The sequence below is a fragment of the Perna viridis genome, chromosome 1 (genome assembly GCF_037379345.1).
Source record: "Perna viridis isolate PV_CMFRI_1.1 ecotype Kerala chromosome 1, ASM3737934v1, whole genome shotgun sequence".
Lineage (NCBI taxonomy): Eukaryota > Metazoa > Mollusca > Bivalvia > Mytilida > Mytilidae > Perna > Perna viridis.
This window is the reverse complement of record NC_142445.1, coordinates 54,568,383-54,595,940: the sequence shown is the minus strand read 5'-3', so window position 1 is coordinate 54,595,940 and position 27,558 is coordinate 54,568,383. Positions and strand designations below refer to the sequence as shown.

The 27,558-nt window shown below is 34.0% G+C and overlaps 2 protein-coding genes across 7 annotated transcripts in view; both read left to right on the top strand.

Moving 5' to 3' along the window:
* The window catches only part of LOC148629416 (hemicentin-1-like), a 29,593-nt gene extending 19,801 nt beyond the window's left edge, over positions 1–9,792 (top strand). For 4 of the 5 annotated variants that reach the window (XM_088550567.1, XM_088550585.1, XM_088550561.1 and 1 more), the window contains 13 exons: positions 63–359; positions 525–824; positions 2,340–2,645; positions 2,907–3,203; positions 3,510–3,764; positions 4,116–4,403; positions 4,920–5,171; positions 5,582–5,845; positions 6,488–6,619; positions 7,116–7,281; positions 7,467–7,523; positions 8,413–8,478; positions 8,661–9,792. In XM_088550567.1, coding sequence (XP_088406693.1) covers positions 63–359; positions 525–824; positions 2,340–2,645; positions 2,907–3,203; positions 3,510–3,764; positions 4,116–4,403; positions 4,920–5,171; positions 5,582–5,845; positions 6,488–6,619; positions 7,116–7,281; positions 7,467–7,523; positions 8,413–8,478; positions 8,661–8,952 — 2,972 coding nt within the window. In that variant the 3' untranslated portion in view covers positions 8,953–9,792. Of the gene's footprint in view, positions 1–62; positions 360–524; positions 825–2,339; positions 2,646–2,906; positions 3,204–3,509; positions 3,765–4,115; positions 4,404–4,919; positions 5,172–5,581; positions 5,846–6,487; positions 6,620–6,805; positions 6,886–7,115; positions 7,282–7,466; positions 7,524–8,412; positions 8,479–8,660 lie in introns of those variants that run through there. The other variant, XM_088550593.1, reaches the window with a different exon arrangement.
* An 11,572-nt stretch (positions 9,793–21,364) lies between these two features.
* On the top strand, positions 21,365–22,995 carry LOC148629415 (dynein light chain Tctex-type 5-like). 2 transcript variants are annotated; one of them, XM_088564762.1, is made up of 2 exons: positions 21,365–21,537; positions 22,226–22,995. In XM_088564762.1, exon 2 carries the CDS (start codon positions 22,228–22,230, stop codon positions 22,936–22,938), a length of 711 nt encoding a protein of 236 aa, XP_088420888.1. In that variant the 5' UTR covers positions 21,365–21,537; positions 22,226–22,227; the 3' UTR covers positions 22,939–22,995. The 2 variants fall into 2 exon arrangements, with proteins under 2 accessions (XP_088420888.1, XP_088420887.1); XM_088564761.1 differs by having other exon boundaries at positions 21,365–21,627.
* Positions 22,996–27,558: the final 4,563 nt, after the last annotated feature.

The following is a 27,558-nucleotide window of genomic DNA, read 5'->3' as shown; positions in this document are numbered from 1 at the left end:
TTTTGTTAAGGTCAATCATGTAAATAACAAACACACTGATTACAGAAATAATTTCTTTTCAGATATTCCAGTCGTCGTCGCTCCGACCCCTGCCTATACAGTAAACGTTGGTAGTTCTGTTACAATCGATTGTCAAGTAACAGCTGATCCACAGGCAACTTCTGTCTATTGGCAGTTCATTTCAGGTGGCAACACAAACAACGTTAACATGGGAGGCAGGTTTACTGGTTCTTCTACTACCACACCATCTTTAACCATAACAAGTGCTGCACTTTCGGATCAGGGTACCTATGTATGTTTCGCAACTAACAGCGTCGGAACCGGACAGAGTACACAAGTAGTTTTGGCTGTTACCGGAAGTAAGTTTTTGTGTCGAATTATGTAAGAGTCTTTTTCACTACTGAAGACATCTAAAGTATTACATTGTTTTACGTTGTTCTGTTGTAACTTTCATTTAAATTTATTTGTCCTGGAATGACCTGTTACACCTGACATTATCTACATGTCTCTAAATTATTTTCCAGGTGTTCCAAGTGTAACATTAACACAGACATCCTTCACAGGAAACTACGGTGACTCAATTACTCTCGGTTGTACAGTATCTGCTAATCCGCAAGCAACTTCCGTATACTGGCATAAAATTACAGGAGCTACAACTTCTACTGTTGATATGTCCAACTCCAGATACTCTGGTTCTACAATAACCACACCATCACTCACAATTTCGAACTTGAACAGTAATGATGAAGCTAGATATGTTTGTTTAGCCGCAAACTCTGTTGGGACAGGACAAAGTTCACAGGGTCCTCTCACAGTTATTGGAAGTAAGTTCCCTTTTAATTCACACATCGATATATCAGCGATGCTCTTTCACTTAGTAAACCTAAATTTGAAGAGTTGCTTCCGTCCATTTATCCACCAGAACTAGAAATTACAGAGACTTTAACACGGCTTTCTCCGAATCATTCTTGGATCTTCATCTCGATTTCGACGACAGTAGTCATCTCCGTACAATAATATATGACAAACGACACGATTTTGATTGTAAAATATAAATCCCTTTCATTTGCATTAACATTCCAGCTTACTCTGTGTATAATGTTTATATTTCACAGTTGTTATAATATGACGGATCTATTAGCCACTATTATACAGTTCTTAAATGGGTTGGATGCAATAGACCAGAACATTTGTCCTTTGGTACTGAGAATGATCAAGAAGAACACTTGATCATTCTCAGTACCAAAGGACAAATGTTCTGGTCTATTGCATCCAACCCATTTAATAACTGTTTTATTACCTAATTTGTCTATGAGATATAATAAAGAATGGAAATGGGGAATATGTCAAAGAGACAACCATTCGACCAGGAATAGGAAATTGACCGCTCCATGTTTACGAATTGGCAGACGAGAGTCACATCTACGTTTTTACACACGAGTTTTTTGTGTGTAAATTCCAATTCAATGAAGCGCTTAAAAAAATTCAACCAAACAATAGGCTTAGATAAAGGTCATTATTGGGTCAATGCAATAGACTCCTCAAGGAGACTATTGTACCGTGCAATAGTACATCAACAATGCAATAGATCGCCCTGTCCTGAATAAATTTTGAAAATATAGAAAAATATGTGTACATTTAATAAACAAGATAAAACCTTATAATTAGGTAATAATCTGATTTATTAATACGCCCGCCATTGTTGCCTGAGAGATAGGCTTTTGAACAAAGGGCATGATGAAAAATGCGTCTCCTACACAGCCTGAAGCAGTGTTATTAACTGTATCCAGGCCTTATTGAGAACTATTTTGCTTCTGACAAAAATATAGGTTTAGATTTTCATGATATCATGAATGTATCTTCGGTATTGTTATGACTTGTGATTTGAACAAGTGTCAATGTCACGCTGCCCGTTAGCAATCCACCGGAGACAGTTAACAGTTATTGATGCGGGGGTATAGCGCGATATAAAACCTGGTTTTACCTACCATGTCTTTTAAAAATGTCTATACCAAGTCAGAACTATTGCGGTTTCAAACTTACTGGTTTTTTCCTGCCTTGATTTTGCAATTTGTTGTTCCGATTTTTCCTTTTTGACTTTCCATTTACTAATCGTCTTTATGTTTGTCTTTTATTTTGCTCTTTTCTTTCATTAATTTTTGCTGAAATCCATGTCGAATAATTAACTCTTGTATCTGATACCAATGGTATATTCAATATTTTCTAGACAAATATTATACTCAAGTTCAATTTACATTTCAGAGTTAGTCTATAACTATTTTAAAATACAGCTTTTCTCCCATGCATGTTATAACAATAATGCATGATTCTATTTGTAGATATACCAGTTGTGACCATTTCCCAGAGTACCTACTCTACAAACATTGGTAATACTATTACCATTGATTGTGTTATATCAGCTAACCCACAACATTCCACAGTTTACTGGACAAAACAGACACCCAATGGAAATACGGCAACATTAAATCCGTCAACATCGACTAAATATGACGGTGGTACTTTGATATCTCCTTCACTAACCATCAACAATGTTGATCTTGCTGATGAAGGAAACTACGTTTGCCATGCAACGAATGCCGTTGGAACTGGTCAAAGTTCACAAGCATTTTTGGATGTGGTTGGAAGTAAGAGTCATGTTAATGTACATACTTTGAAATCCATGTTCTTTTGAACACAATAATTGAAAGTTTCCGAAAGTATACTCACATATTAAAGGTCTTTATAGGGATAGAATAAGTGGAAAGATATTAGGGTAACTGCCAATACAGTTATTGCTCAATAGGTCTTTTAAAAAGAATTACATGCACAAATTGTATCATTTGTTGCAAAATTCTTGCCACATAAAGTAAAAATTGTTTTTGAAAGTTTCCCTTTTAATTTTATAGATGTACCTACTGTAACAGCAACAGTTCAAGCGTCTGTCAAAGTAGGAAACTCGGTAACAATTACATGTACCATCCAGTCCAACCCATCTGCCACGTCGGTTACATGGCAGAAATATGAAAACAACCAACCTACCACTATAAGCATAAACAGTGGTAGATACACCGGAGGGACCTTATCTGTTCCTTCTCTAACGATCAATTCCGTAGTACAGGATGACCAGGGACAATACGTATGTCAGGCCACCAACTCTATAGGAACAGGAAGCAGTAACCAAGTTTATCTTACCATCTCAGGAGGTAAGACAATGGGTAGTGATATTGAAATATAGTAATTGCTTTGATAAAAATATATTACAGTAAACAAGAAACTGGAAATGGTGAATGTATGAAGAGACATACAACCCAACCGAACTTAAAACTTAAAAGAACCAAAGGCATATATAAATTTACCAATGATAGCTACCTTATTTAATGTGATTTGTTTCCCATTTGTCAAGCAAGTCACGAACTCAATCTCCTGATTCAAATAATTAATGTGTTGTCAATTTAACTCGCGTGGGTGATCTTTATTTAAAAGTAAGCAATGTTGTCCTTTAATTTCAGATGCACCTACTGGAGTAACTGTGACGCCTAATCCAATCACTGTTACCGAAGGAACTGGAATAACGGCAACTTGTTCTGCACAAGGAAGTCCAACAATTACATACAGATGGTATAAAGGAAATTCTAATACTGAAATTTCCACCGGAGCAGCACTAAATATTGCGTCATCATCCCGTACTGATACTGGATCTTACACTTGTCGAGCTACTAATAACTATGGCAGCGGAGAAGCATCAGTCAATGTTGACGTTCGCTGTAAGTATACTGTTCTAATTTCTTTTTAGTTGTGCACTTTAGTATTTTTATGTTGTTTTTATTTTATTATTTTTTGATATGGCAATCAAAAAGTCACTTTCTCCATAACTCACACAGTATATATAAGTCTAAAGGAATCTGCAAACCAGGAAACTTAATGGGTATCGGATCGTCCAGTCATGACGATGCAGCACAAACAAAAATATTTATATAAGTCTAAAGGATTGTACAACGATACCGATAAAGATGTTAACATACTATAATAAAGTATATAATGGGCAAAATTTTCAGTCAACAAATGACCTTCTTCAGTGCCTTAAATAAATATATAGTTATATCATGTTATTGTAGATGTACCTGATGTAACTATTACGACGCCTGCTCAAGGACTTGGGGGACAATCAGCCACAATAAGTTGCTCATATGTAGCTAATCCTAGCGCTACAAATGTAGTTTGGACAAAAGGAGGTCAAATCATAACAGTTGACGGGACAAAATACGTTGGTGGAAATTTAGCCAATCCTAGCCTGACAATTACTAACTTGGTAGCGTCGGATGCAGGGTCATACAGATGTTCTGCCGTAAATGCTGTTGGACAAGGGGATTCTTCGGTTGTTGCCTTCACTGTTGATACCTCAAGTATGTGTATCTTGTAAACCTCATTTTATAAGATAATTTCTTCTTTTTTAATAGTACGGGAACAATTAACTTATTAATTTTCTAACTGAACAGTTAGCGTACTGACTTTTTCTCATCATATATCATTATTACATCCGTTGGATTAACCGTATAATGCCTTTAATGCTTAAGGGGTACACAACATCTAATGGAAGTAACTATAAAATTTAGCAAAACTTTTTTTGATGGGTGGCATTTCAAACTCAAATCATCTTAGTGATCAAAATTTTTGTTAATGAAGCTACTATGTGTTCATTGAAATCATATTCCCTTGAAATATGTGAATTAAATTTGTTGAAAGTTATGTAATTTGCGTCTATCATCGAACTAAACCACTGGCTACAATTTCAAGAAATTTAAATAGAGGCAAATAAAATTTAGGTACACACTTAAATGAAATACATTTTTTGTAGAAGTATTTGTATTACCATACATTATGAATACTAAAAGAAGTTAATGTTATATTTGCATTTTTAGCTGCACCTTCTTGGATAACTATTACACCAGCTGGTGTTGTAATAAAGGAAGGAGAAAGCTATACATTGACGTGTGATGCGGACGGAGATCCAGCACCAACGTACCAATGGTATCACAATGATGTTATGATACATCAAGGAGCTGTTCTTACTATTAACAATGCTAAATGGACACAAAACGACGGATTGCATTTGTGTAAAGCAACAAATTCTCGTGGAAGTAGACAAACCTGGGAAGACGTTGATGTACAATGTATGCTTATTCATTTGATCATTCTTACGTTCTGATTTGGATTTTGACGCATCTGTCTCAGTGTTCACTCCTCGGTCATCTGAATTGTCTCAGTGTTCACTCCTCGGTATTCTGAATTGTCTCAGTGTTCACTCCTCGGTATTTTTTTACCGATACTTATGGTCAAATTTTATATATGCTAGGAAAGAATATACACACAACTTGAGAGTATCTTCGGAAACAATCGGATTTTCTTTTTACGTCGTATTTGGTAGTTGTTTGACTGATCCCATGTATTAATAACAGCTAGCTTAATCGATGAGTGATTGCTTTATGATTACCAAATGATGTTTGATTGTTCAGGTAGTGAGTATGCAAGTTTTACAGAGTTCGCTAAGTATTTTTAACAATAAAATCTTACCGTTTTGTAGATATTCCTGTCAGCGCTGTTACCCAAAATAGTGTAAGCCAAGTCGTCGGAACGCCAATAACACTAAGCTGTGACACCCGTGCAAATCCATCCGCAACAGAATGGGTTTGGTCTTATAACGGCAACGCTCTTTCTACAACTACAAAGACGCTTGTAGTCGACATGAATACCGCTAGTGATGCAGGCACATACACATGCAGAGCTACAAATACTGTCGGACAGTCAGCTGATATCGCATTCAGTCTTTCAGTGGGAAGTGGTGCAAGTCAGTAGAATGTGCTGTCAATGTAAAATTGATAAACAATAGTAGATTATAACTTTTAATACAATTAAAACACGAGGAACAAAAGAAGTGATTGCGAAATACTTTGAACATTCTTGTGTATAATGTCTTTTAATATACACATGTATTCATAATGTTTAATATCATAGTTTTAGGTGGATGTTATAGTTTTGTACTCATTTTGCAACATATAATTTCACAAATGCCCTTCGTTTTTTTCCACCAAATGTGTCCCATTTCCAAACAAAAACATTTCCCCATTTAAAAAAAAAAAACATCTCACAATACCATAAAAAAAAAACAAAATAAAATGTCCTTAAACCACTTTCACACACAAAAATCTAAGATTCATGAACTAAACACGTTGGCGATAATCCTTGTAAACTGATTTTATTTTGCTTCTTTTCTCACATTTCTTCGATGATGCATTATGCTGAAGTAATTATATATGAATAGTCTTCTTTTTGATCTAATGAAGTCTGTATAAACAATTATAATTTTAAAATAAAATACCGGGAGAATGTAAGTTTTTCGTTGTCGTTATTGTTTTCCCTAATTTTTCATTTAAAAGACCGACATATACTTACTGTCAACAATCTTGTAAATGTTCTCTTTTTCTTATAGCACCTAATACAGGAGCAGCTACTGGTGGAGAATCAAGTGGTTTAACAGCAGGGGAAATAGCGGCTATCATCCTGGCTATTCTTTTCTTCCTCTTGCTAATAATAGGAATCATCGTATGTTGTTGCTGTCAAGGTAAATGATAAGAAATCATTAGTTTTCAGAAAAATAAAACAATATATTGCAAATACAAAAAAAAATGTATTTAAATTCTCTAAATTAGGGTTTAAATCCGAATTTTATCAATTTTCTCTGTTAACAAATAAAATTTGACTGTTCCTTATTAAGAATACTCTTTCTGACTTTTGATAATGTTTTCAGCATACTGTGCAGCTCTTTGTTGTGGAGGGAAGAGAGAAAAGGTTGAACCACAAATTAGGGTTTAAATCCGAATTTTATCAATTTAATCTGTTAACAAGTAAAATTGACTGTTCCTTATTAAGAATACTCTTTCTAACTTTTGATAATGTTTTCAGCATACTGTGCAGCTCTTTGTTGTGGAGGGAAGAGAGAAAAGGTTGAACCACAAATTAGGGTTTAAATCCGAATTTTATCAATTTTATCTGTTAACAAGTAAAATTGACTGTTCCTTATTAAGAATACTCTTTCTAACTTTTGATAATGTTTTCAGCATACTGTGCAGCTCTTTGTTGTGGAGGGAAGAAAGAAAAGGTTGAACCACAACCAGCACCCAAGAGAGTTGAAATACCAGTTTATTACGAAGAACCTGAGGACTCAGTTATAACAGTTCGTAAATTTGAGATTCCAAGATTCTACGAAGAACCTGTATATATTGAGTAAGTAGTGCTTCTTGCAAGTATGTTCAGTTTGCTTTATTTAAAGATTGTTCGTAGAAGCTGTGTATCAATTTTTCATTAAATGGCTTATTGAAACAAAATAGAAATGTTAAACCGGTTACGTTTTGTGCAAGAATCATTTCATGTAGGTTGACCATTAACGAAATCGACTATTTAATTTTCAGTGAGCCAGAAACGACAGCCGTAAGGAAGATTCGTAGAAAGAAACATAAATCTTACAGGTGAGTTTAAACAGTAGGAACCAAATGTAAAGTAAAATGTGAGTCTGAAATAGTTGATCATGTAAACATAACATTATAACATAGTACTTGTATACTTGCAAATTTTCATAAGACTTATAATGATCATTTTGATTTATCTTGCTATATGCAAGTCCATATCAGGTAGGTTATTGATTGGGTTTCTTAAAACACTAAACATTAGCACTTCAAGAACTTAGATAATTGGTTTAGGTTAAGCATAACACAGGAGTTATATATGGGTGTATGGTGGGTGACCGCAAATTACATCAGGATTTTTTCAATGTCTCTTTGTAGTGTTAGTTGTGTTATTTCATGTTTTTTATTTGGTGTCTATTTTCCCTATCTAGTCGTTATCCTTGATTCATATTATTAGTTCTATTATTCGTTACCATCACAAGCCCTTGGGACCAGGATATTATTTTTATCACCAAAAAAATATCATTAAATTATTTTGTTTCCATATATGAGTGATTATGTTCTCAGACGTGTCCGCTTGATATTTATTACTGTTTATACTATGCCCAGTGTTTTGTCTATCTCCTCCTCTAACAAAATGATTTAATTATATTTTTTTGTAATTAAACAAATCCTGGCCCCAAGGGCCTGTGGTTACCATTGACATAGTAACGAACAATGCATGAATGAAGAAAAAGAATGAAAAATCGTGTAGCGTTTTTTGATTTGTAAGCAAATTATACTTTAATATTCTCACAACTTAAAATTTTATTGCAACGTCCATTTACAACAGTTACAAAAAATGTTTCTGATAGCAATTTTCATTTCCGGTTTGACCGAATAAATTCGTTATCATACGATTACAATCCTGCCCTATAAAATGTTTTCATTTGATTTATATGTCTAATTTCAGGCAACCGTCGGATGAGTTTGAAATTAACAAGTACCGAGTACTGAGGCCAGATGGAACAGAAGACTTGTGAGTCCTTATTATTTTGATCCACCTAAATATAAAATACAACTAATACTTGTTTTGTCTGATGATATTCATTAAAACTGTAAAAATAATGTATTCGAGTAATGTAATTTTTTAGACATTAGTCAACGCATAGAAGACTAAGTAATGTAGTGACTCTAATGAACAATACCATATATTTACAGGGGTTACACCGACCGTGCTAGAGAGAACACTTACGTCACTTCGACAGGTACCCGCAATCTTTATCTCCCGGAATTAGAGTACACTTATGACCAGGAAGAAGAGCGCAGGCGTCGTCGTCGAAAGAAGAAGAGGAAGAGCAAACGCCACGACGAAACTTTACGTGACAACGAGATAATAGTCGAAGACAGAATTGATAACGGTGACGTTCTTAGGTCTTCAGTAAGGTCTAGAAAAAGCGATCATGATGGCGAAGTGACTGTCGGTCCTGACTTTTACTATGATCAAGTATGATAGCTTAAAACAAAGTTATAGTTTAATGGAATCTAAATGTATACTGTGATGTGCAGCACCTATGTAGAATCTGACAGAATTCTTTGACGATAGTGATATTAAATATAAAACTGTTAGATTTGGATAGTTTTACGCATTTAGTAATCGTTTCATTCTAAGACTGTTCATTAGAGTACTTACCATGCTGCCTTTGATGTTTAAATATGGAGAATAGAACGTACATTTAACACCTGGACAATACTTTATCAGCAGTAGAATATAGTAGTGCTATGTTTATGGGGATTTGAATTACTTTATTCAGGGTACGAGTGATTCAAAAGTGAGACATTGATATTTATTTATAGAGCAGTTTTGAGTTTATCTTAACTTAAATTGCATTTCTTCCATTCATATTCATTGTATGTGATAGTTCATATATTCGTGGAAATGATTCCGTCCATGTATTGTGCTTATAGTTATTTAAATTATTTTTGATTAGATGCCGTCCATTTCAGTTTGTGTTTATGTTAAATAGCTTAAAAATTTCTTATTGCTCAAACGTTTTTTTTTACACTTTCATAATATACTCAGGATTTAAAAAAAACAGTGCTTGTGAAAGCTGATTTTTCTTCATGAATTTTTGATCGGATTTGTGATAAAGTTGTGTAATGATATAAAATTGTATGTTGTTATTCTTGTATAGTTGTTATTTAAAGCAATCAAAGATGGTCTTTCGACTGTCGAAGTATTTATGTCATAACAGAATGTCTTTTTATTATAAATAAATATTGTTACTATGCTATGAACTTTGTAGAATTTTTACCTTGATAAATGTCTTATAATAAATATATGATTTCTAAACTACTGTTTCTTTATTTAAAAAAAAAAGAACAAGAAAGCAAACGTAAACATATAAAGGATTTTATTTTAAGCTTACAGATTTTTTTTTGTAGACACACTTTTTGAGAAGTTGTTTCACAGACAACGGAAATAAACAATTACATCATATATATACATATGAGGTACAGGGTTTACTAGAGAAACAAAATATCAAAAAATACACACACATTCGATTACACAAATACGCATATACTAACTCTTTCAACGAAACACGCTTACGCACGAACGGTACACTCCATCCACACGCACACGCAGAGTCATGTACGCACCATCTAACACACACGTCATCACGGCACACCATCACAATTTCACACGCACACAGTGAGATACATTTAATTGTATTTAATTACAAAACTAATTACGAATAAAGAAAAAAAGGATGACTGTATGTATAACGTTATAATCACTTGTCGAAATCCTTGCACATTCTGCAGATGACTGTACACAATTAATTGCAAAACATTCTGATTCATCATGACAGCTCGAAAAATCGGTCACTATCACAGGAGAGAATAGTTAGAGCTTGGGTTGTATCATCCATACCATGCAGAGTTACGCTGAAATCGATAGGCCCAATGTTGATAATGTCATACCAGATTTTGTCTCTTGTTGAATTGCTACTAGAGCATGATGATATTATGTGTATAATAGAATCGTCGTAGAAATAAACACATTGATGGCACATGGTTCTAGGAGTATCACGGGAAGGTTTAACAACAGCACACAACGAGATGACGAACCTGCACTGTGTTGTGAGGCGACTATGCTTCATTGGAATTGTCCATGCACGATGTTGTTCAATCTTTGGACGAATAACTTAAAAATATTCAAACTCGCTGTCGAATTCTAGTCTTTCCAGAAAATACTTTTCTTCCTCAGAATTTACTTTGTTTTGTACAATTCGTTTCCATAGTGGTGATAATCACTATTTCTGATTAAATTGTCAACAAACTGCATTATGTCATACTTTCTGATGATTTGCATAAAGTCATATATAAAACAGGATTTTGACATATCTGCGTGGTTGAGATGAAGGAGTAAGTGACTAAAGAAAATCTGACGAGGTAAACTTCTAGATGGAAGGTTGCATACTCTGCCGGAAAACAAGAGTTTCTTAATTTCGATGATGCACGTGATTAATGTCCAACCAATAAGTGAAGTACAAATATCGGTTCTAGTTCTTTTTGGTAGACCTAGCATGTACTTACAAACGTATCGATGAGCACGTTCGAGATGTAATATTTCATTTCCTGCTATGTTATTCCACAGTTCACAACTATAGAGAGCTTTTGAGTAGCTAAGTTGAAGGATCACTTTACTGCAAGTTTTAACACTTAAAACACTGGGATGCACACCTTGATGAATAATTGACATGCTCAATGATCGTATAGTCCTACATGCCACTAAAGTTCTTTCTATGGAGTTGAATTTGTTGTCTGAAGTAATCCCGACATGTTTCAAAATGAACTGCGTACAGGAAGAATTTCACCATTAATTTTCAATTTTAATTCCATTGGTCTCTTTGAGAATAACATAACTTGACCTTTAGCTTATGAAAAGTGGAACTTCCATTGATTAAATGTGAATCATATCTTGCAAAAATTGAATATTACCAGATATTAATGCGACAGGACAGCCGGCCTGAATATCAATCACCAAAGCACCTTTCCCTGATGCACTTAAAATGTTTATCAATTGATTAATATAAACCAGGTAAGGTTTAGCCGACAGCGAGCCACCTTGGCGAATTCATCTCTCAAGATTAAAGAAACGAGAAAGTTTGTGGTTATATCTGATACAACTGATATGACAGTTTATCATAGAATTAATCCAAAAGAGTCCAAAATTTCCCGGAAATTCCATTTTCAAACAATTATGGTCAACCGTGTCAAAGGCTTTTTGACTGTCAAGAATGTAGTGATGCGCAGTCTCTTGAAGGTTGAAAGATGCGAACATGCTACACAAATGTTTCTGATATGCCATTTGTTGGAGATTTGGAAAGTTGGTGATCAGTTCGTCCATGCGACAATCCAGAAGTTTTTCAAATACCTTGCAGACTACTGGAATAAGAGAAATTTCACTATGTGACTTTACGTCGGTTTTGAATTTATATAAGGGAATAATAACACTCTCTTTAGAGATAGATGGAATCTCACCATTTTCAAATATCAAATTAAACAATTTGCATAAGTGATCTGCTAACTAATTTCCGCTATATTTCAAATGTTCGTAGCATATTTCATCAACACCACATGCTTTTTTTATTCGGAGACTATGAAGCATTTTAGTGAGTTCAACACGATCAACATTACGAATAGCAGAGTTATTATTCCTTCGACGAATTTCTAAAAGTTTTTCTTGTAATGTATCGTCGTTTTGACCATCGAGAATCTTAACTATGTCTTCGAAGTGTTTTGAAAATTCGTTACATACATCAGTTACACTGTGAAGCACCTTGTCGTCCGATTTTAATGTAATACAAGTATTCTTTTTTCTGTTTACGTGAGTTGATAATTGACCATACTAGTTTTTGATCTACCTCTATAGAGTTTTGAATTTAGTTTCTGATACTGATGCGAAATAATCATCGTATGTTTTTCTGAGCTCATCACGGAAGGATTTCGTCAGTGCTTTGTAGTTAGCATAAGACTCGCAACTATACGATCTAGGTTTACCGTCAAGTATCTATGCATCCCGTATACGCATTACATCTCGCTGTAGAGACGTTAACCGATCATTCCAATAGGGTTTATGGTGCTTACGGAATTGGACCAGGGGCAGAGTTTCAATAGCTGAATTAGACATAACCGTAAGCGGTATATTATAATATGTTTCAATGTCATCACATTCCTGTTGATAAAGCGTCCATAAATGTTGAGAGACCGCAAATCTATAGTCAACCACTTGTTCGGTATCAACCGCTTTGTTCCATGCAATCCTACACGTAGTCGAATATTCTAAGTTTGTGTTTTCAATATATGGAATTTTTGTCAATGTGCACAACACGGGATGATGATCAGATACATTTACAGCATGATCGTCCAAAACTCTAGCGCTGATAACATGGGACGAAATTTCTTTAGATAAAAGAATGTGGTCTATCATGGTTGTGGGACCATTCTGAAAACATTGAAATGTAAAGCGTGGTCCTAAACATTTAACGTCACTGTTTATTGAAAAGATATCAAAGTCATTTAACAGTGTCTCAGCATAACGATTGCGTTCAGAATCGTAAAAATCGTAACGTGAGCCTCTAATTTTGATATTAAAGTCTCCCATTAGAATCAGATGACCATGTTCACTATATATGGAGTAAAGTTCATGCAACAAGTCTACATAATCTTTAAACAATTGAATCGAGAGTGAGGATGCAGGCATACATATCGCAAACATATACAAGCGAATATTACTAGGCAAGTTAAACTCAATACCGATGATACGATCCGAGTCGACTTCAATTTCCCGTGTAACAAATTGGTCGTAAGATCGATGAATGAGAAAGGCCACACCCTGTCTATAGTTCGAAAAAGTTTGTAACTCAGGGTTTTGATAGTCGACGCTTTTTGAGTACGCTATATACTCAGTGTTTATTTTGTCCAAGAAGTGAATATGACACAGACGCAACCAATGCTCGGAGAGGGCGCACACATGAATTGAATGCTTCTCAAGACATTGATTAAGGTATGATGTTGCGGACATCACACCTTTACAGTTCCATGCCATTATGTTAATTGGGTTAGCCATTATGAATATTATTTGAGTCACTATATTCACTTCGTAAATAAAATTTGCTCCGTGAAATCCATTTCCGGACTTTAATACCAGTTGGCCAAAAGGAACGGTTGTGGATAATGTCACTTTCTTGCAATGAAACGTTTAATTGTGCAGAGTTTCTGGTTGAATTTGGATTATCAAAGAAACGTATGTTTCTTTCTTGTAAATAGGCACGCATGTCGTTTTCAGAAGACGCCTTACTTATTCTACTGACAAAGAACCAATCGACACGGTTCCGATGGTAACCTTGAAATTTGTTGGTAACCATGTTCATATCACTGTTACATACAACTGTTATTTCACTACCTTTGAGACTAGTGTTACGATCATAATATGCAGACTGCTGTTCGTTATGCTTATTAGCATAAGTGCCGTTCAAGACAGGGCAATGGGTCACATTTACTTTTTCCATATCTAAACTGATGTTTACTTTTGGATCATTTACACAAAGGCGCATTGTTTGTTTGTCGTGGTTGATTCTGTTGGTATTTTGGGACCCGCTTTGCAATTTTGGATATTGGAAGCTGCTTGAACATTTGCCTCATTCGATGTGTCGAGAACAGTATCATCCGCAATGCTTTTATCGGGTTTAGTTTCATTAGCCTTCACTATGTTGGCATACGATTTATTACAATCACTTTCATTCGTATTTATTTTCTTTTCAAAGTTATTTATTATTTTCTGAAATTCAGAAAAAAGAGTTAAAACATGAAGTCAGCATTGTTTCATTGCGTTCAACATGTTCATCAGCTGGTTCATTCTCTTTGACCTGTTAATTTATGATTTCAAGTTTTTAAGGACGAAACCCCAGAATAGCGTTGGTCTTGGACAAGGTTAATTCCGCTAGATTTCGACTTAAGTTGTTTTTGAATGTCTTCAACTCTCGATTTCAGGTTTTTAATTGCTATTGAGTTCTTTTCGTTACATGTAACAAGCTTGATTGATTCAGACAATGTAGTTACTGTACTTTCAACTTTATCAACTCTTGATTTTAAAATGGTTTGTTCATTTAATCTAGATTCAAGTTCATTGCAACGTTTTACGATACCGTCCATCTTATCACATCGTTTATTTACAGTTTCAAGCTCTTTTATTGCCATCGCGAATCAAGTTTATCTGGTTTTGTAGTTGCAGAATTCTATCCGATTGTTTGTTGATAATTTCACGTAATTTCGAATTTTCACCAGTTAAACTTTTTACACTTCTATTGAGAAACTCGCTATCCTGTACAAATTCACCACGCCAAGTTATAAGATCGCGATCAACTCTTATCACGTTTTCTTGTAGGGCCGCGTTCGGATTCGGAGTGTTTATATCACCTTGTGTTAGTATCATTGGTTTCGTTGTTTTTACAGATAAAACATCGCTAAGTTCATTTATCTATGTACTATTGTACACAACTAACAATACATGACAATCCTTGGCTAATTTTACTGCAAGGTAATCGCAACCATTTGCCCGTTTCTCGAGTCTCCGTTTAAGAGTACCTTTCGGGTATGGGAAATCTGGCGACTGTTTACATAGCTTTAAGATCGTCCGTATTTTGACGAGTTTTATCCAAAAGTTTAGACACAAAAGTATCTTTGGGATGGAATAACCATGTCACATCACTCTGTAGAGCAAAAAAAAAAAAGAAAAAATGTAAATTTTCATTAAAAAAATTGAATATAGCAACCTCAACTTTGAAGCTCAAATTGATTAACAGAAAAGAATCAGAAACTCAAGGTATGCATGAAATGGTCTACCTCACTTCACATGAAAGTTATTTTTGATATGATGCAGCGTAGAACATCGGAGAATGTGACCTTTTATTTGGTCAAATCTCGCCAAATGGGTTTGTCTAAAACGATTCAGTTTGCGAGATTTTTTTGTACATTTTATTTCTTTTCAAATCTTCTAGTAAATGTTTTGCCCTGCGTTGTTTTTATCCACGATTTATTGCTTTGTGATATCAAGTTCTTGACCAAATTCAAAATTTTCAACAATTAATTTATGAATGAAGCATGTTTATGGCGTTTTTTATTCGTTGTCTTAATCTAATTTGTCGGTTTCGGATATATGTCCATTATTTCCAATTTGTCTGCTGTGCTTACAGTATGATACTTGGCCAAATGAATGATTTCGCTCTAATGTCAATGTTGGTCATTAATGTTTCTTCGTGTGTATTTTTTTTTACTTTTTAGTTTATTTTGAAGGAGCGCCATCGTTTATTTTATTACTTATGTAATCTGGGCTTTCCAGAGTTAGATATGTCGTTCAAACGAGATACTAAGTCGTTTTGGTAATCTCTGTAAGTATATACTATTTCAAGAGGGGTTATACCATATTGAATGAGTTGCGTTTCACCATTCTATCACTGAGCCCTCGACACATCAATCATATTAGGCATCAACCATTTGATTCTCTGGAGCTATGGATTTTTTTCTGAGACATTTCACAATTATATAGAACCTTTCACATAGACAGCATTGTTTATCATATTTTGTCATTTTTTAAAACAAACTTTTATTAGTCAAAATTATTTTTTTTCCACATTTTCCAGAAACAAACTTTTCCCTGCTGTTTTAACCTTTAATGACATTGCTCATTCTTGCGGAAATATATAACAAATATTCTTGACCACATTGTTTATTTTTTTTTAAATACGCCGCGTAGCCGGTATCTGACAAGTGCGTTTCGTCAAACCTGTTTAGATTTTTTTTCTTTTCCTCGTTTACCTCGCTTCTGCCATAAGAGTAGGCCTTTCTGTTTCATCAGGAAATGCGTAAAATACCGCTCTCACTAATTAGCGACAAGTAGCGTCAAGAAGTGACAAAAAACCATCATATGTCTAGAAAAAAACAAAAAAGAGGGGAAATAGAGATAATAAGATTTTTAAATATATCTATATGTTCAACTTCGTGCTCTTACAGAATACACCTGCCTCATATTAAAAAAAACTCATAAACGACTAAGTTTTTCGATCACTTGCACCCTCATGAATAGATAACCTAAATGACACTTACCTTATAAAGATTAGGCTGATCATATTGTTTGTATATAAACAATTTTCCCTTGCGACATGTACTTTGTTTACTTTCAAATTGACTGCGTTTTGACTTCAAATTTTCAGAGAAATCATGCATGCAGACGCATTCATTCATGGTTTGATACGATTAATTTTAACTGTTGATTTTGATCTTTATTACGGAAGCCCATTAGTGCCAGGTGTTCACGTATTTTTAAGTCGTTATAACGACTTAGCTAACTCGTTAAAACGACTTAGTATCTCGTTTGAACGACATATCTAACTCGTTTAAACGACTTAGTATCTCGTTATAACGACATAACTGGCGTTGTTAGCTATGCTGTTAAAACGAGATACCAAGTCGATTAAACGAGATGCTAAGTCGTTTAAATAAGTTAGCTATGTTGTTAAAACGAGATACTTAGTCGTTTAAACGAGTTAGCTATGTCGTTTAAACGAGTTAGCTAAGTCGTTTAAACGAGATACTAAATAAGTGAACACCTGGCACTAATGGGCTTCCGTACTTTATTGATTGAAATAATAACTTTTTTTTAAAGAAAAGTGATTTCTCGCCAATTTTGGTTAACCGTTTCACAGCTATGGTGTTTTTTTTTCTTGGTTACATTTACAGCGCACTTTTACGTTTTCGAATTTCTCTAAGACGCTTGTATTTTTCATTTTTGGACATCATTTAAACAATTTCTATGTAAACACTTTAGGTTGTAATACCCTTGATCGTCAGATTTGAGGCACTAAGTTTTGTGAAATTATTATTTTTTTTTGTCTTTTGTAGATTGGGAATAGCACTTTCATATTTATGGAATGTAAGCCATTTTAGGAAGGTAATCCACCAACACACCACAGTCTAGGGAAGGAAGAATTGTAAACATTTTTTCTTTCAAATTTCAACTATTTTTCTCCCGTAAGTACTTACATGGTTTAAAATAAGTTATTCAAAAGTCTCCAAGCACATTCCATGTGTACAAATAAATCAATTATTTGAATTTGGACAGTAAACCAGTTTGTTGTTTGGGGCCTTACTTCCCTTTGCTTAAAATTAAAAAAAAAACGATGTCAAAGTCGTGTTAAACTTCCAATTTAACTGAATTTTCTTTTGACAGAATTATCAGTTGTCTATTTTTCATGCACGAAGAGTGTGCAATTCAGTCCTGAATTCTTTATGGCGACAACAATTTGTACGATTTTGTCCCGTAACTTCTCGAACAAAGGCTCATCTGTTATATTTTAATTTCAGGATATTGCTCTTTAAATGAATTGTAGACTACAGTTTGAGACTTTTCGAGGATTTGAATCATGTGACTTGCAATGTAAATGTGGCCTAAGTCTTTCCCTTTACACATCTTTTTTGTTCCCTGAGGACTAAAAATACCACTTGATAACCAAAACTTGTATGTAAGCTGTTTTTGTTCTACAGGCTAGGATTCTGATTGCAACTTTCAGTTTGTAATAGTCCAAACAGGACTCACTGTTTTCGTTCTATGCCGTCTCCCAGTCGTCAATCTTCTCACCGGTTACCCGAGTTTACACCCAAATGCTCTCTTACATTTACTTTTTTAATATACAGCTGCTAAGACTGTGGTTTGACTATCAATAAGGAGAGCGTCTTTTGATCTGGGTGATTTAATTTAACACACCATTTTAATATCCGTAAACATGTTTTCAACATACTTACTTGACATTTTGTTTATTATCACCACAACTTTTTGACACTTTTTTTCATTTTGCAGAAAGGTTCCCTTAACATTTATTGTTTCAGAAACAGGAAATAATTTTGTTTTTAATATTTCATAATTTGGAGACAAAAACGTATCTTGTACGACAATGACTTCGTTGTACTTCGAATACTCTTACCCTTTTTCTGACTACTTTTCCAGCATAAATCATGGAGGTATTGGTCCAAATATGTATAATATTTACAGAAATATTTTTTACTAGCGACAACATACCGCCCTTTATTGCAAGATCTCCTTCTAGATTACCACAGTTTTATTTCAAAGGTAACCTAAATCAATTTACATTCCATTCCTCACTTTCTTTTTAATTTTCATTGGGCTGTGGGATGGAATGGGGTCAAAAATACTAGGTATTAAAACTGGCTTATTATGAACTTGTAAATGAGTATATATCATGCTTAAACAAGACCCAAGACAATTAACAGAATATGAAAAATCACATAACGTACCATTTATAATACAGCCAGCTGCCGTAGCTGCCGAACCTCCTGTTAGTATTGTGGAAATCCGAGCTACCTAGTTCCATCAATGTGTTAGCTGATGAGACTGTGGTGTCAGGCTCTAGTGAATCATTGGTGGGTGTAAGTTGCAGTTAAAATGAAATACAGCAGGAACGACAGGCATATCTGGTAAACTCTAAACCAACTTCGCATGCACTGAAGTTGGACTACTTGTCCCAGGTCTTGATGTTTGAAGTTTAGTGTCACCGTCATGTAATGTACTTTCGTTCTTTCTGTTCTTCCGTGATGTTGACAACCGGGCAATGAACAACATGACAATTGTCAAGTTGTGTGTTTTTGGTCCTGAGTTCATGTACAGGGAAGCGGACTCGTCGAAGGTCCCTGAAGATTAGTCGGTCCACTTGTTAAAGGTCCTTGTAGGTAATTCAAATGGCTTTTCAGATCAGCGTTTCTCGAAGGCACCACATCGGCAGATGAGGATGTCGATTGGGAAGTTGAAATATTGGAAATTTTAACTCCTGTCCTGAACTCAGGTTGTTGGTGGGTGTCTGTTCCTATTAGGAGGCCTCGTGATCTGGAGGCTCAATTTAGATGAGATGATATGTAAATTGCGGAAACAATTCCGACACTTATCCGGACATCAAAATTTGTACCCAAATTTCATCATGCTATTATACATTAGGTGAGTACCCACTACTTGTATTTCTTATAGTTGTTAATTGTAACCTTTTTATCATGCTTGTTTTTCGATTACGTTTTTGAGCCTCTGCTATAGGTACTGAATCATTAAGTTTGAGTGTAGTCCTTCCGGCAACCCTTCGTAGAGTAATCTAATAATTTCTAAATGAAATATGTTATCTTTCTATATGTCGTACACAATTGTTGCTGTTTTTCTTGGGATCGTAAATTCGTTAATATTATCGCAATAAATTGACACTTCATGGTGTTAAATTTGTTAAACAGCTGTACCAAGACCTTCAGTACGGTTTCACTTTAACTAGCTATTTGTGAACGGTCGGAGTTAAAAGTGTACTTGTGCGGTGTGCAACTTTGAAAAACGTGTAGGGAAGGATTTCAACGAAACTAAAGGTCGTTTCGTTCTGAAATCTGACCAGAAGTAGGAAAAAAATAAAAAGAACTGTTGGAGCAAATGGACTCGAAGAAGCATCTTTCAATCATTACTATTTGCATGTGTGAGTTTGTTTTTGTTTCCTGTTGTGAATGAAAAGTGTATGATTTTTTTTTAAATATAACACGTGAATAGTAGACATACTGTAATTCATTACAATTATTGAGCATAGCAATTATATAGTGAGCGTTTTAGTGCAAGTCGGACAATTATATTTTGTGTTTACTGTTTTTGGTTTCAATTCTTTTTCATAGTTTTAATAATCATAAAAAATATAGTGATCGTAGCCGAACTGACAGGATATTTATCGGAAAAGGTTCGAGTTCGACAGTTTTTTTTTGTTTTTGTTTTTTTTTTTTTGTTACTCATAACCTTGTTTATTTTCTGTCTTGTTTCGCAAATGACATCAATCCAGTCTGTCAAATACATTATCATAGCATTAACTCATGGTTATTTTTCTTTGAACAAAAATACTGAAAAGTTGGTCAAAGTGTTTGAGATGGTTTTTCAAGCTGTATTATGTGCGATGCTTTAGACTACATCAACTAGTTTGGACTAATGGACTTCAGGGGTAGCGGGGGCATTCGTGATCTATGGACAAAATTCTTCTAGTTGGAATTTCAATGTTATTCGACTGTTTTCATGATGACAAAATACATCTTACTTAAAAGGATTTTTTTTCAGATTTCTTTCGAACTGGAAAAGTATGCATCCATGACAATACAAAAGAATGTTAAACAAATCGATTGTAAATAAACATATTTTTATCGGACTACTCTCTGTAGTCATGTTTTACGACTAAGTCTTTCCTATATCTGTAACCCGAATTATAAATAAATGGTTTCAGATGGCATAATGTGTAATAGTAGTTTTGGATAAAAAGGTTCATCTGATTTACATAGTATATAATCAGTTATAAACATCTTTGGCTAAATGCAAGGATTCATGTATGATCAAAGAGAAAAACATGTGTTCGTTCTAGTTATATAAAACGCATTTAAAAAGAACAAATGTCTGCGTAACAAAAAGTTGACAATGGACTTTCAAGAATAGACTTTTGCTAGATTTAAGCCCGAAGATGAAAGTCGGCTGTCTTCGAAATTTTTCTATCGACAATGAAAAGAACTTGGCCCAAAAAGAGTCTGTTATATTTATTAAACACGTATTTGTTTCGACACTGTTTGCATATTGTGACTCCACATTAACCAGGAAATGAAAGTCAAAAAACGACAAAGGCAAAGGTATTCTTCCACATCGATTTGTCTAGCTCCTTGATAAAATATTTAAACAACCACGTTTGTTTTACATGCAACTTTTTGACAAATTATCCAGAAGGTATAATCCGAAGTTTAAGTAACCCTTGACCACAAAAATCAATTATTGAGCGGACTGATAGGGCTTTAATTCCAGTGAATGCTATCACGCAGTTGATATTATGTATTATCAACTTGTACGTTTTTGCCTCTATTAGACAAATACCACCCTCTAATCAATAGATTTCATGAAGACCAATTTCTTTAGTTACCAGATAAAGAGAAAATAGTAGAAAGTCACAGATCTTGAATTAAACAGAGTCTAGAGGTATTTTAGTTTCCAACACCGTGTTGTATCTTTTAACGAAAGTGTCCAATCGCTTTAGACTTATTTCAGTTCGGATATTAAGAAAAAAAGGTAAGCACTTACGTTTCTAAGCATTACTGTAAATTATCTTTGTACAAGCAGTATATGTGGATATTGATCTTATAATTTTTGGTACAAGAAACGCTCTCATAGAATTTAAGTTAAGCAATACCAGCATTTAGAGTTTGAAAAACGAAGAAAGACGAATAGTTAAAACATAAATCTCTTGGACAATTCGTTGGTAATAATTAAAAAAATGATCATTTGTAAATATTTATCAAACATGTAATATAAAACTTATCTATGACTTCATACGCTACTATTTAGAGTTTCGATTTAAAACAAACAGCAATGTTTCGAATAAAATCCCCCTAAACCAATCAATAAATCCAACTATCTCTAAAAGGATATGTTTAATGTTTAAATTAAAACTTGTCCCAAAGTATACGGATTAACTTTGTAGGATAAGTGGGAACAGAAAATCTTTTATTGCATTCCATTGATTTTCTGAAGATTTTAGTTCTTGTATGGCCTGATAATAAATATTTCGATGTAAAGAAAAAGAACGCGTATATTTTCCCAGTGTACAACAAAAATGTATTTCTTTCACTACATAATTATTGAAGCATTGACTGCTTTTTCATTATAGCGATGAAAGAGAAATCGGACAAAAAAGTCCATTCGTCAAAAGGGAGTCACGGTGAATCAGAAAAAAGTGGGCATCACCATGAGAAACACCATTCACCAGATAAGCATCATGACAAGTCTGACAAACACCATGACAAACATCATGAGAAGCACCATGATAAGCACGACAAACATCATGCTCTAAAAGGTGCCACAATGAATGCTGGACATGCCAACTCCCATCATGGACGACACAGATCTAGAAGTTTTACTCGTAAAGATACGACTCATTCTGTTGGACACGGATCTGTCAAAGGCCATAGTCATAAAGACCATGACAGAGGGAGCGCTTCATCGGCTGAGGTACCTCAACCGGAAGTCAAATATGAGAACACGTACAAAATGCTACCAGATTACCGATTCCTGGAGTCAAAAGTTGAAGACATTATGAGGAATGTTTTCACAGAAAACATAACAGAAAAGGAATATGACCCACAAGCTATGGGACAAAAATGTAAACTGACAAGTGAGATTATTAAAGAAAAAGTTAAATCACTTAACATGCACAGATTCAAAATAATATGTCATGTCCTCGCGGCACAGAAGGGTGACCAAAGTATGATGATAACTTCACGTTGTCTGTGGGACCAAAGATTTGATAACTCAGCAACAGTCACTATAAAACGTGGAGAATACTTCGTAATAGGAATGGTTTTCGTTGTTTATGCAGAGTAACTCTTACATAGATTTTCCGTAATGGTTTTGTTGATTAAAGATGTTTTTTTCTGTTAATATTTTTTTATTGATTTTTATATATGAAAATACAGGTCGGTTAATGTTCCCCGGTCACAACGGATGCAAAAAATCATAGTGACACCAAGGATTATTGAAGCACTAGAATCATTCATGTATATATTGAAATCCAATATCTCATATCTCTTGTTGGCCAAAACGTGAACATGCATTTGAAAACTTAAAAGAAAATCCCGGTTGGATGGGGAAAGTGAGAGGGCTGGGAGTAACTTTAAGTAAAATTTGGTACAGACGTGTAACCAAATGTTTTTAAATACTCTACCTTTATATATATAACGTCTCAGAATGTGACGACTCTATTTGCTTCACTGCTCCATCGGCTCAAATTGATACAAGGAAGATAATGTAAGCATAGAAGGGTCTGAAAAATTCCCAACGATGTTAGAACTGTCAAATTTGCGAAGCAAAATTTTGGTCGTTCCTTTGCGGGACTCGAACTCGTACCGCTGTGACATTCATATATATCCGTTAGTATAATATTGATTTGTTGTTAATCTAGGTTTGTAACTTAGTACACGAAGTGTGGTAATATGGGACAGCTCATCTAGGTATTGTTGTGTAGGATAGATGATCAAATTAAAGATACATGTCACAACAAATCCATATTACACAAACGGATACAAATGTATGTCACAGCGGTACGAGTTCCAGTCGTGGAGGGAACGACCAAAAATTTGCTTCGCAAATTTGACAGTTCTAACATTGTTGGGAAGTTTGGAAGTTTTCAGACCCTTATATATATATATACAATGTATATACTAGCTACATAAATATTAATCTACTAACACTAATCATGAGAAAACCCCATGGATCAGACGATGCTTTTTTGGTCTACATACGATATATTTTATGCGACAATAGTCCTTTCTGTAGTTAAATCTGTACTTTTGAGAAAACTACACTCCAACATCCCACTAAAATCAACCAAATCACACTTAATCAAGTACGATAACTCTTGCAAAGTACTAATTTCGTGTACAATCTATATGAATTTTATCTCGAAAGCGCAACAAGCAAATGAAAAACTAAGACTGGTTACTTATCTATAATGGATTCTGAATAAAAAATAAAACTGAATTCGGTGGGTTTTTGATATGCATGAATCACCTCCTGTCTGATTTTTATAAAGACTGATACTTAAGTGAATACAATTAATGCCATCAAATTACGAATACGAACCAAATTAGGCAGAGAATTATCTTGTCATTTAAGCAAACCCCATTCATAAACTATTCGTCATGGTAACAGTTAGCTACCAATCAAATCAAATCTGACCCAATCATAAGCTTGTTGACCTCATAAAATTCATCTTTAAAGGCGGCTACTCCCCCGGGGAAACTCTTATATGCCTTAATAAAATCAAGAATCACAACTTCACTTTAATCCGTTTCTATTAAACTAATTTGCTTATAATGGTTATAGGAAAAAACACTTTTTCTGATAAAGAAATATCTAAAGCAATGTAGGATTTTATTAATCATACAATCATATTAAGAGCGATGTCATGCTTCTTGTAAAAGTATTCAATGGATCCAAGATTCGAGGGTATTCAATAGAATATATTCCAAGGATTAAAACTAGACAGGAAAAATCAAAACTCAACTAAAAACTGGGAGCATGGACCATGTGCACCTTAGGGTAAGAGTTCTTTGCTTTTCTAGAAACACCCGCCGAAGTGCTAATAAAAATGTCACATGTAATGGTAACAGGTGAATGGTATCCGGAACGTTTCAGTCCACTGCCGTATTAGGTTCTCACCTCAGCATCAGCTACTAGATTTTATAACAATAATCACTAAATTACTTATAAATTTCTCTACACACCAAGGATTAGAAAAATATGTACTTTTTATGACAAAACATTTGAAATTTCTGTGCAGACTGCCTCAAAGCGGCTTTATTTCAACAAGATGAGACCAAATTTTCAGAATTGACCTAACCGTATAGTACTACCTAAACCCAAACCAAAAACAAAAAAAAAACAAAAAACCAAAAAAAAAAAAAAAAAAAAACCTGGGAAATAATTACGAAAATAACAACAACATTTAGCTCTGAATACATTTACTGATAGTATACTTTTTTAACTTGTGTATATTTACATTCCTTGACAATTTACTCACTTGCATATATTTGCAATCTTTTGCAAACAATTATCTTCATACTATACCTATTTGCGTATATTTACAATCCTTGATACTTTACTTACTTGCGTATATTCGCATTCCTTGATACTTCGCTTACTTGCGTATATTTGCAATCCTTGATAGTTTACCTATTTTCGTATAGTTATTTGCAGCCCTTGATACTTTACTTACTTCAGAGTAAATTTGAAATCTAAGGTACTGTACTTACTTGCTTGAATTTGCAATCATTGATACTTTACTTATTAGAGTATATTGGCCACCTTTGGTTGAAACATAACGAAGGCCTAGGTTCATTCGAATGTTAAGATACTATGTGAACACACTATGTCGCATAAAATCTTACTTGAACTACGCTATTAAAAAAAATGACAATAACTTGTGAAATTCTTAAACTCTAAGCGCCCAACTTATATATATATAATGTTCCTTTACAGCAAACCAATACAGTCAATATATATATATATATATATATATATATATATATATATATATATATATATATATATATATATATATATATATATATATATATATATATATATATATATTGGATACGTCATTATCTCAAATATAAATGCACTACATGTGATGTTGACTGTATTGGTTTGCTGTAAAGGAACATTTTGTTTTTAGGGGTAAGGGTAATATTTAAAATTTTCTTGGCAAATTCTTATTCTTTTTTTATATTCACAATATAGAAATTATATTATCTATCGAATGATACCAAATTTGCAATCACTTGTCGAGAGAGTCGATTTTGTTTTACATTTTAATAAAGTTTTCAGTAATTTTGTATAAATTCTGACTTTAAAAACTATGCGTTCAACCGGAAAAAATCAAGACCCTATTAAACTTAATTTATGGTCACACCTATTTGGAAAAGTATTCAATTTTACAAAGGAGTATATGGGTGAATTCAACTACTTCGAAAACATGACACCTTATACATTTGACACCAAATATACATGGTTTATATTTTAAATGGATGTTTCATCGTTGTCATAGTACAATAGAAGTGTAAGATGGAACCCACTGATTTGAGTTGTCATACACAGTCACAATTTGAAAAAAAGTTTGTAATTTTCGATTTTTTTTTCTAAAAAGCACAACAAATCTATACTCTAAAATGCATAAAAAGAGTTGCCACCCTACGTGTGTTATATAACCTTAGACGTTGTGGTTTCCTGGTCGAGACAAATGTTTGATGCAATTTCAAAACTTTGGGCCTTATTGCATTTCAAAACTTGCATCACTTGTAAATGGTTTGATTAAAATCAAACGGTCTTTTCGATAAATAATGCTCACTGTTTAGAAAGAATGTGTGTTAAAGATCAAAGGGCTGGTAATTAATCATTCGTTCTGTTTTACTTAACTACCATTCAACAAAGTTTAATAAATTCACTCTTTATTGTTTTGGTGTGGGTACAAATCACATTAAATAACAGTTAAAGATGTCTGATAATTTAACACCCATCCGGTGACTAAAGGTGATGACTGGGTTAAATTGTTTGTTTAAAGGCTAGAAACCACTAATTCCACTTCCCATAGGCTTCTATGTTAATTTCACCATATTCAATGGCTTCTCTGGACTTGACCTTAACTTTAACCTGCCGAGGACTATATATCAGCATGATTTTACATATGTCAGCTCACAATCCTCAGAATGGCATGTGGGGTTAGCAAAGTTGCAGTGCAGTACTGGAAACTCCAGACCAATAATATTTTTACTATACATAAAATCTTCCAAGTCATTTACATATAACGAAATTAGTGCACGTGACAAGTTTTCTCCTTGTCTAACACCTATATCACAGGGGAAATAATCTGAATGTTCTCTACCATTAAAGATACGAGATTTTACATTTCTATACATGTTAACAATAACATTAAACATCTTACCATTAATTGATGAGTATAGCAGTTTTGTCCATAAACCAGGACACCAAACCGTGTCAAAGGCCTTGGCAAAATAAATAAAGGCACAGTAGAGTTTTTTTCTTCTTTTGTCGAAGCAATTCATTCAATAAATGTAAAGTAAAAATGCTGTCAATAGTTGAATAACCATGTCTGAAGCCAAATTGGTTCTCATTAAGTAAAAGATAATTTTCTAAAAAGGCATTTAACCTTAAATTCAAAACAAGATGTGAATAATTTTCCCATACAGCTTAAAATAGTTCTGGGTCTATAGTTTTTTGGATCTGATTTGTCTCCCTTATTTTTATAAAATGGAATAATATTTCCAAATAGCCAACTTTCTGGTACTATACCAGAATTAAATACAATATTAAAAAAAATTGATGTATAGGGGCATAAGAAGATGACAACTATTTCTAATATACTCATTAATTATTAAATCATCGCCACAGGCTTTACCATTTTTAAAATTTTTAACACATTTT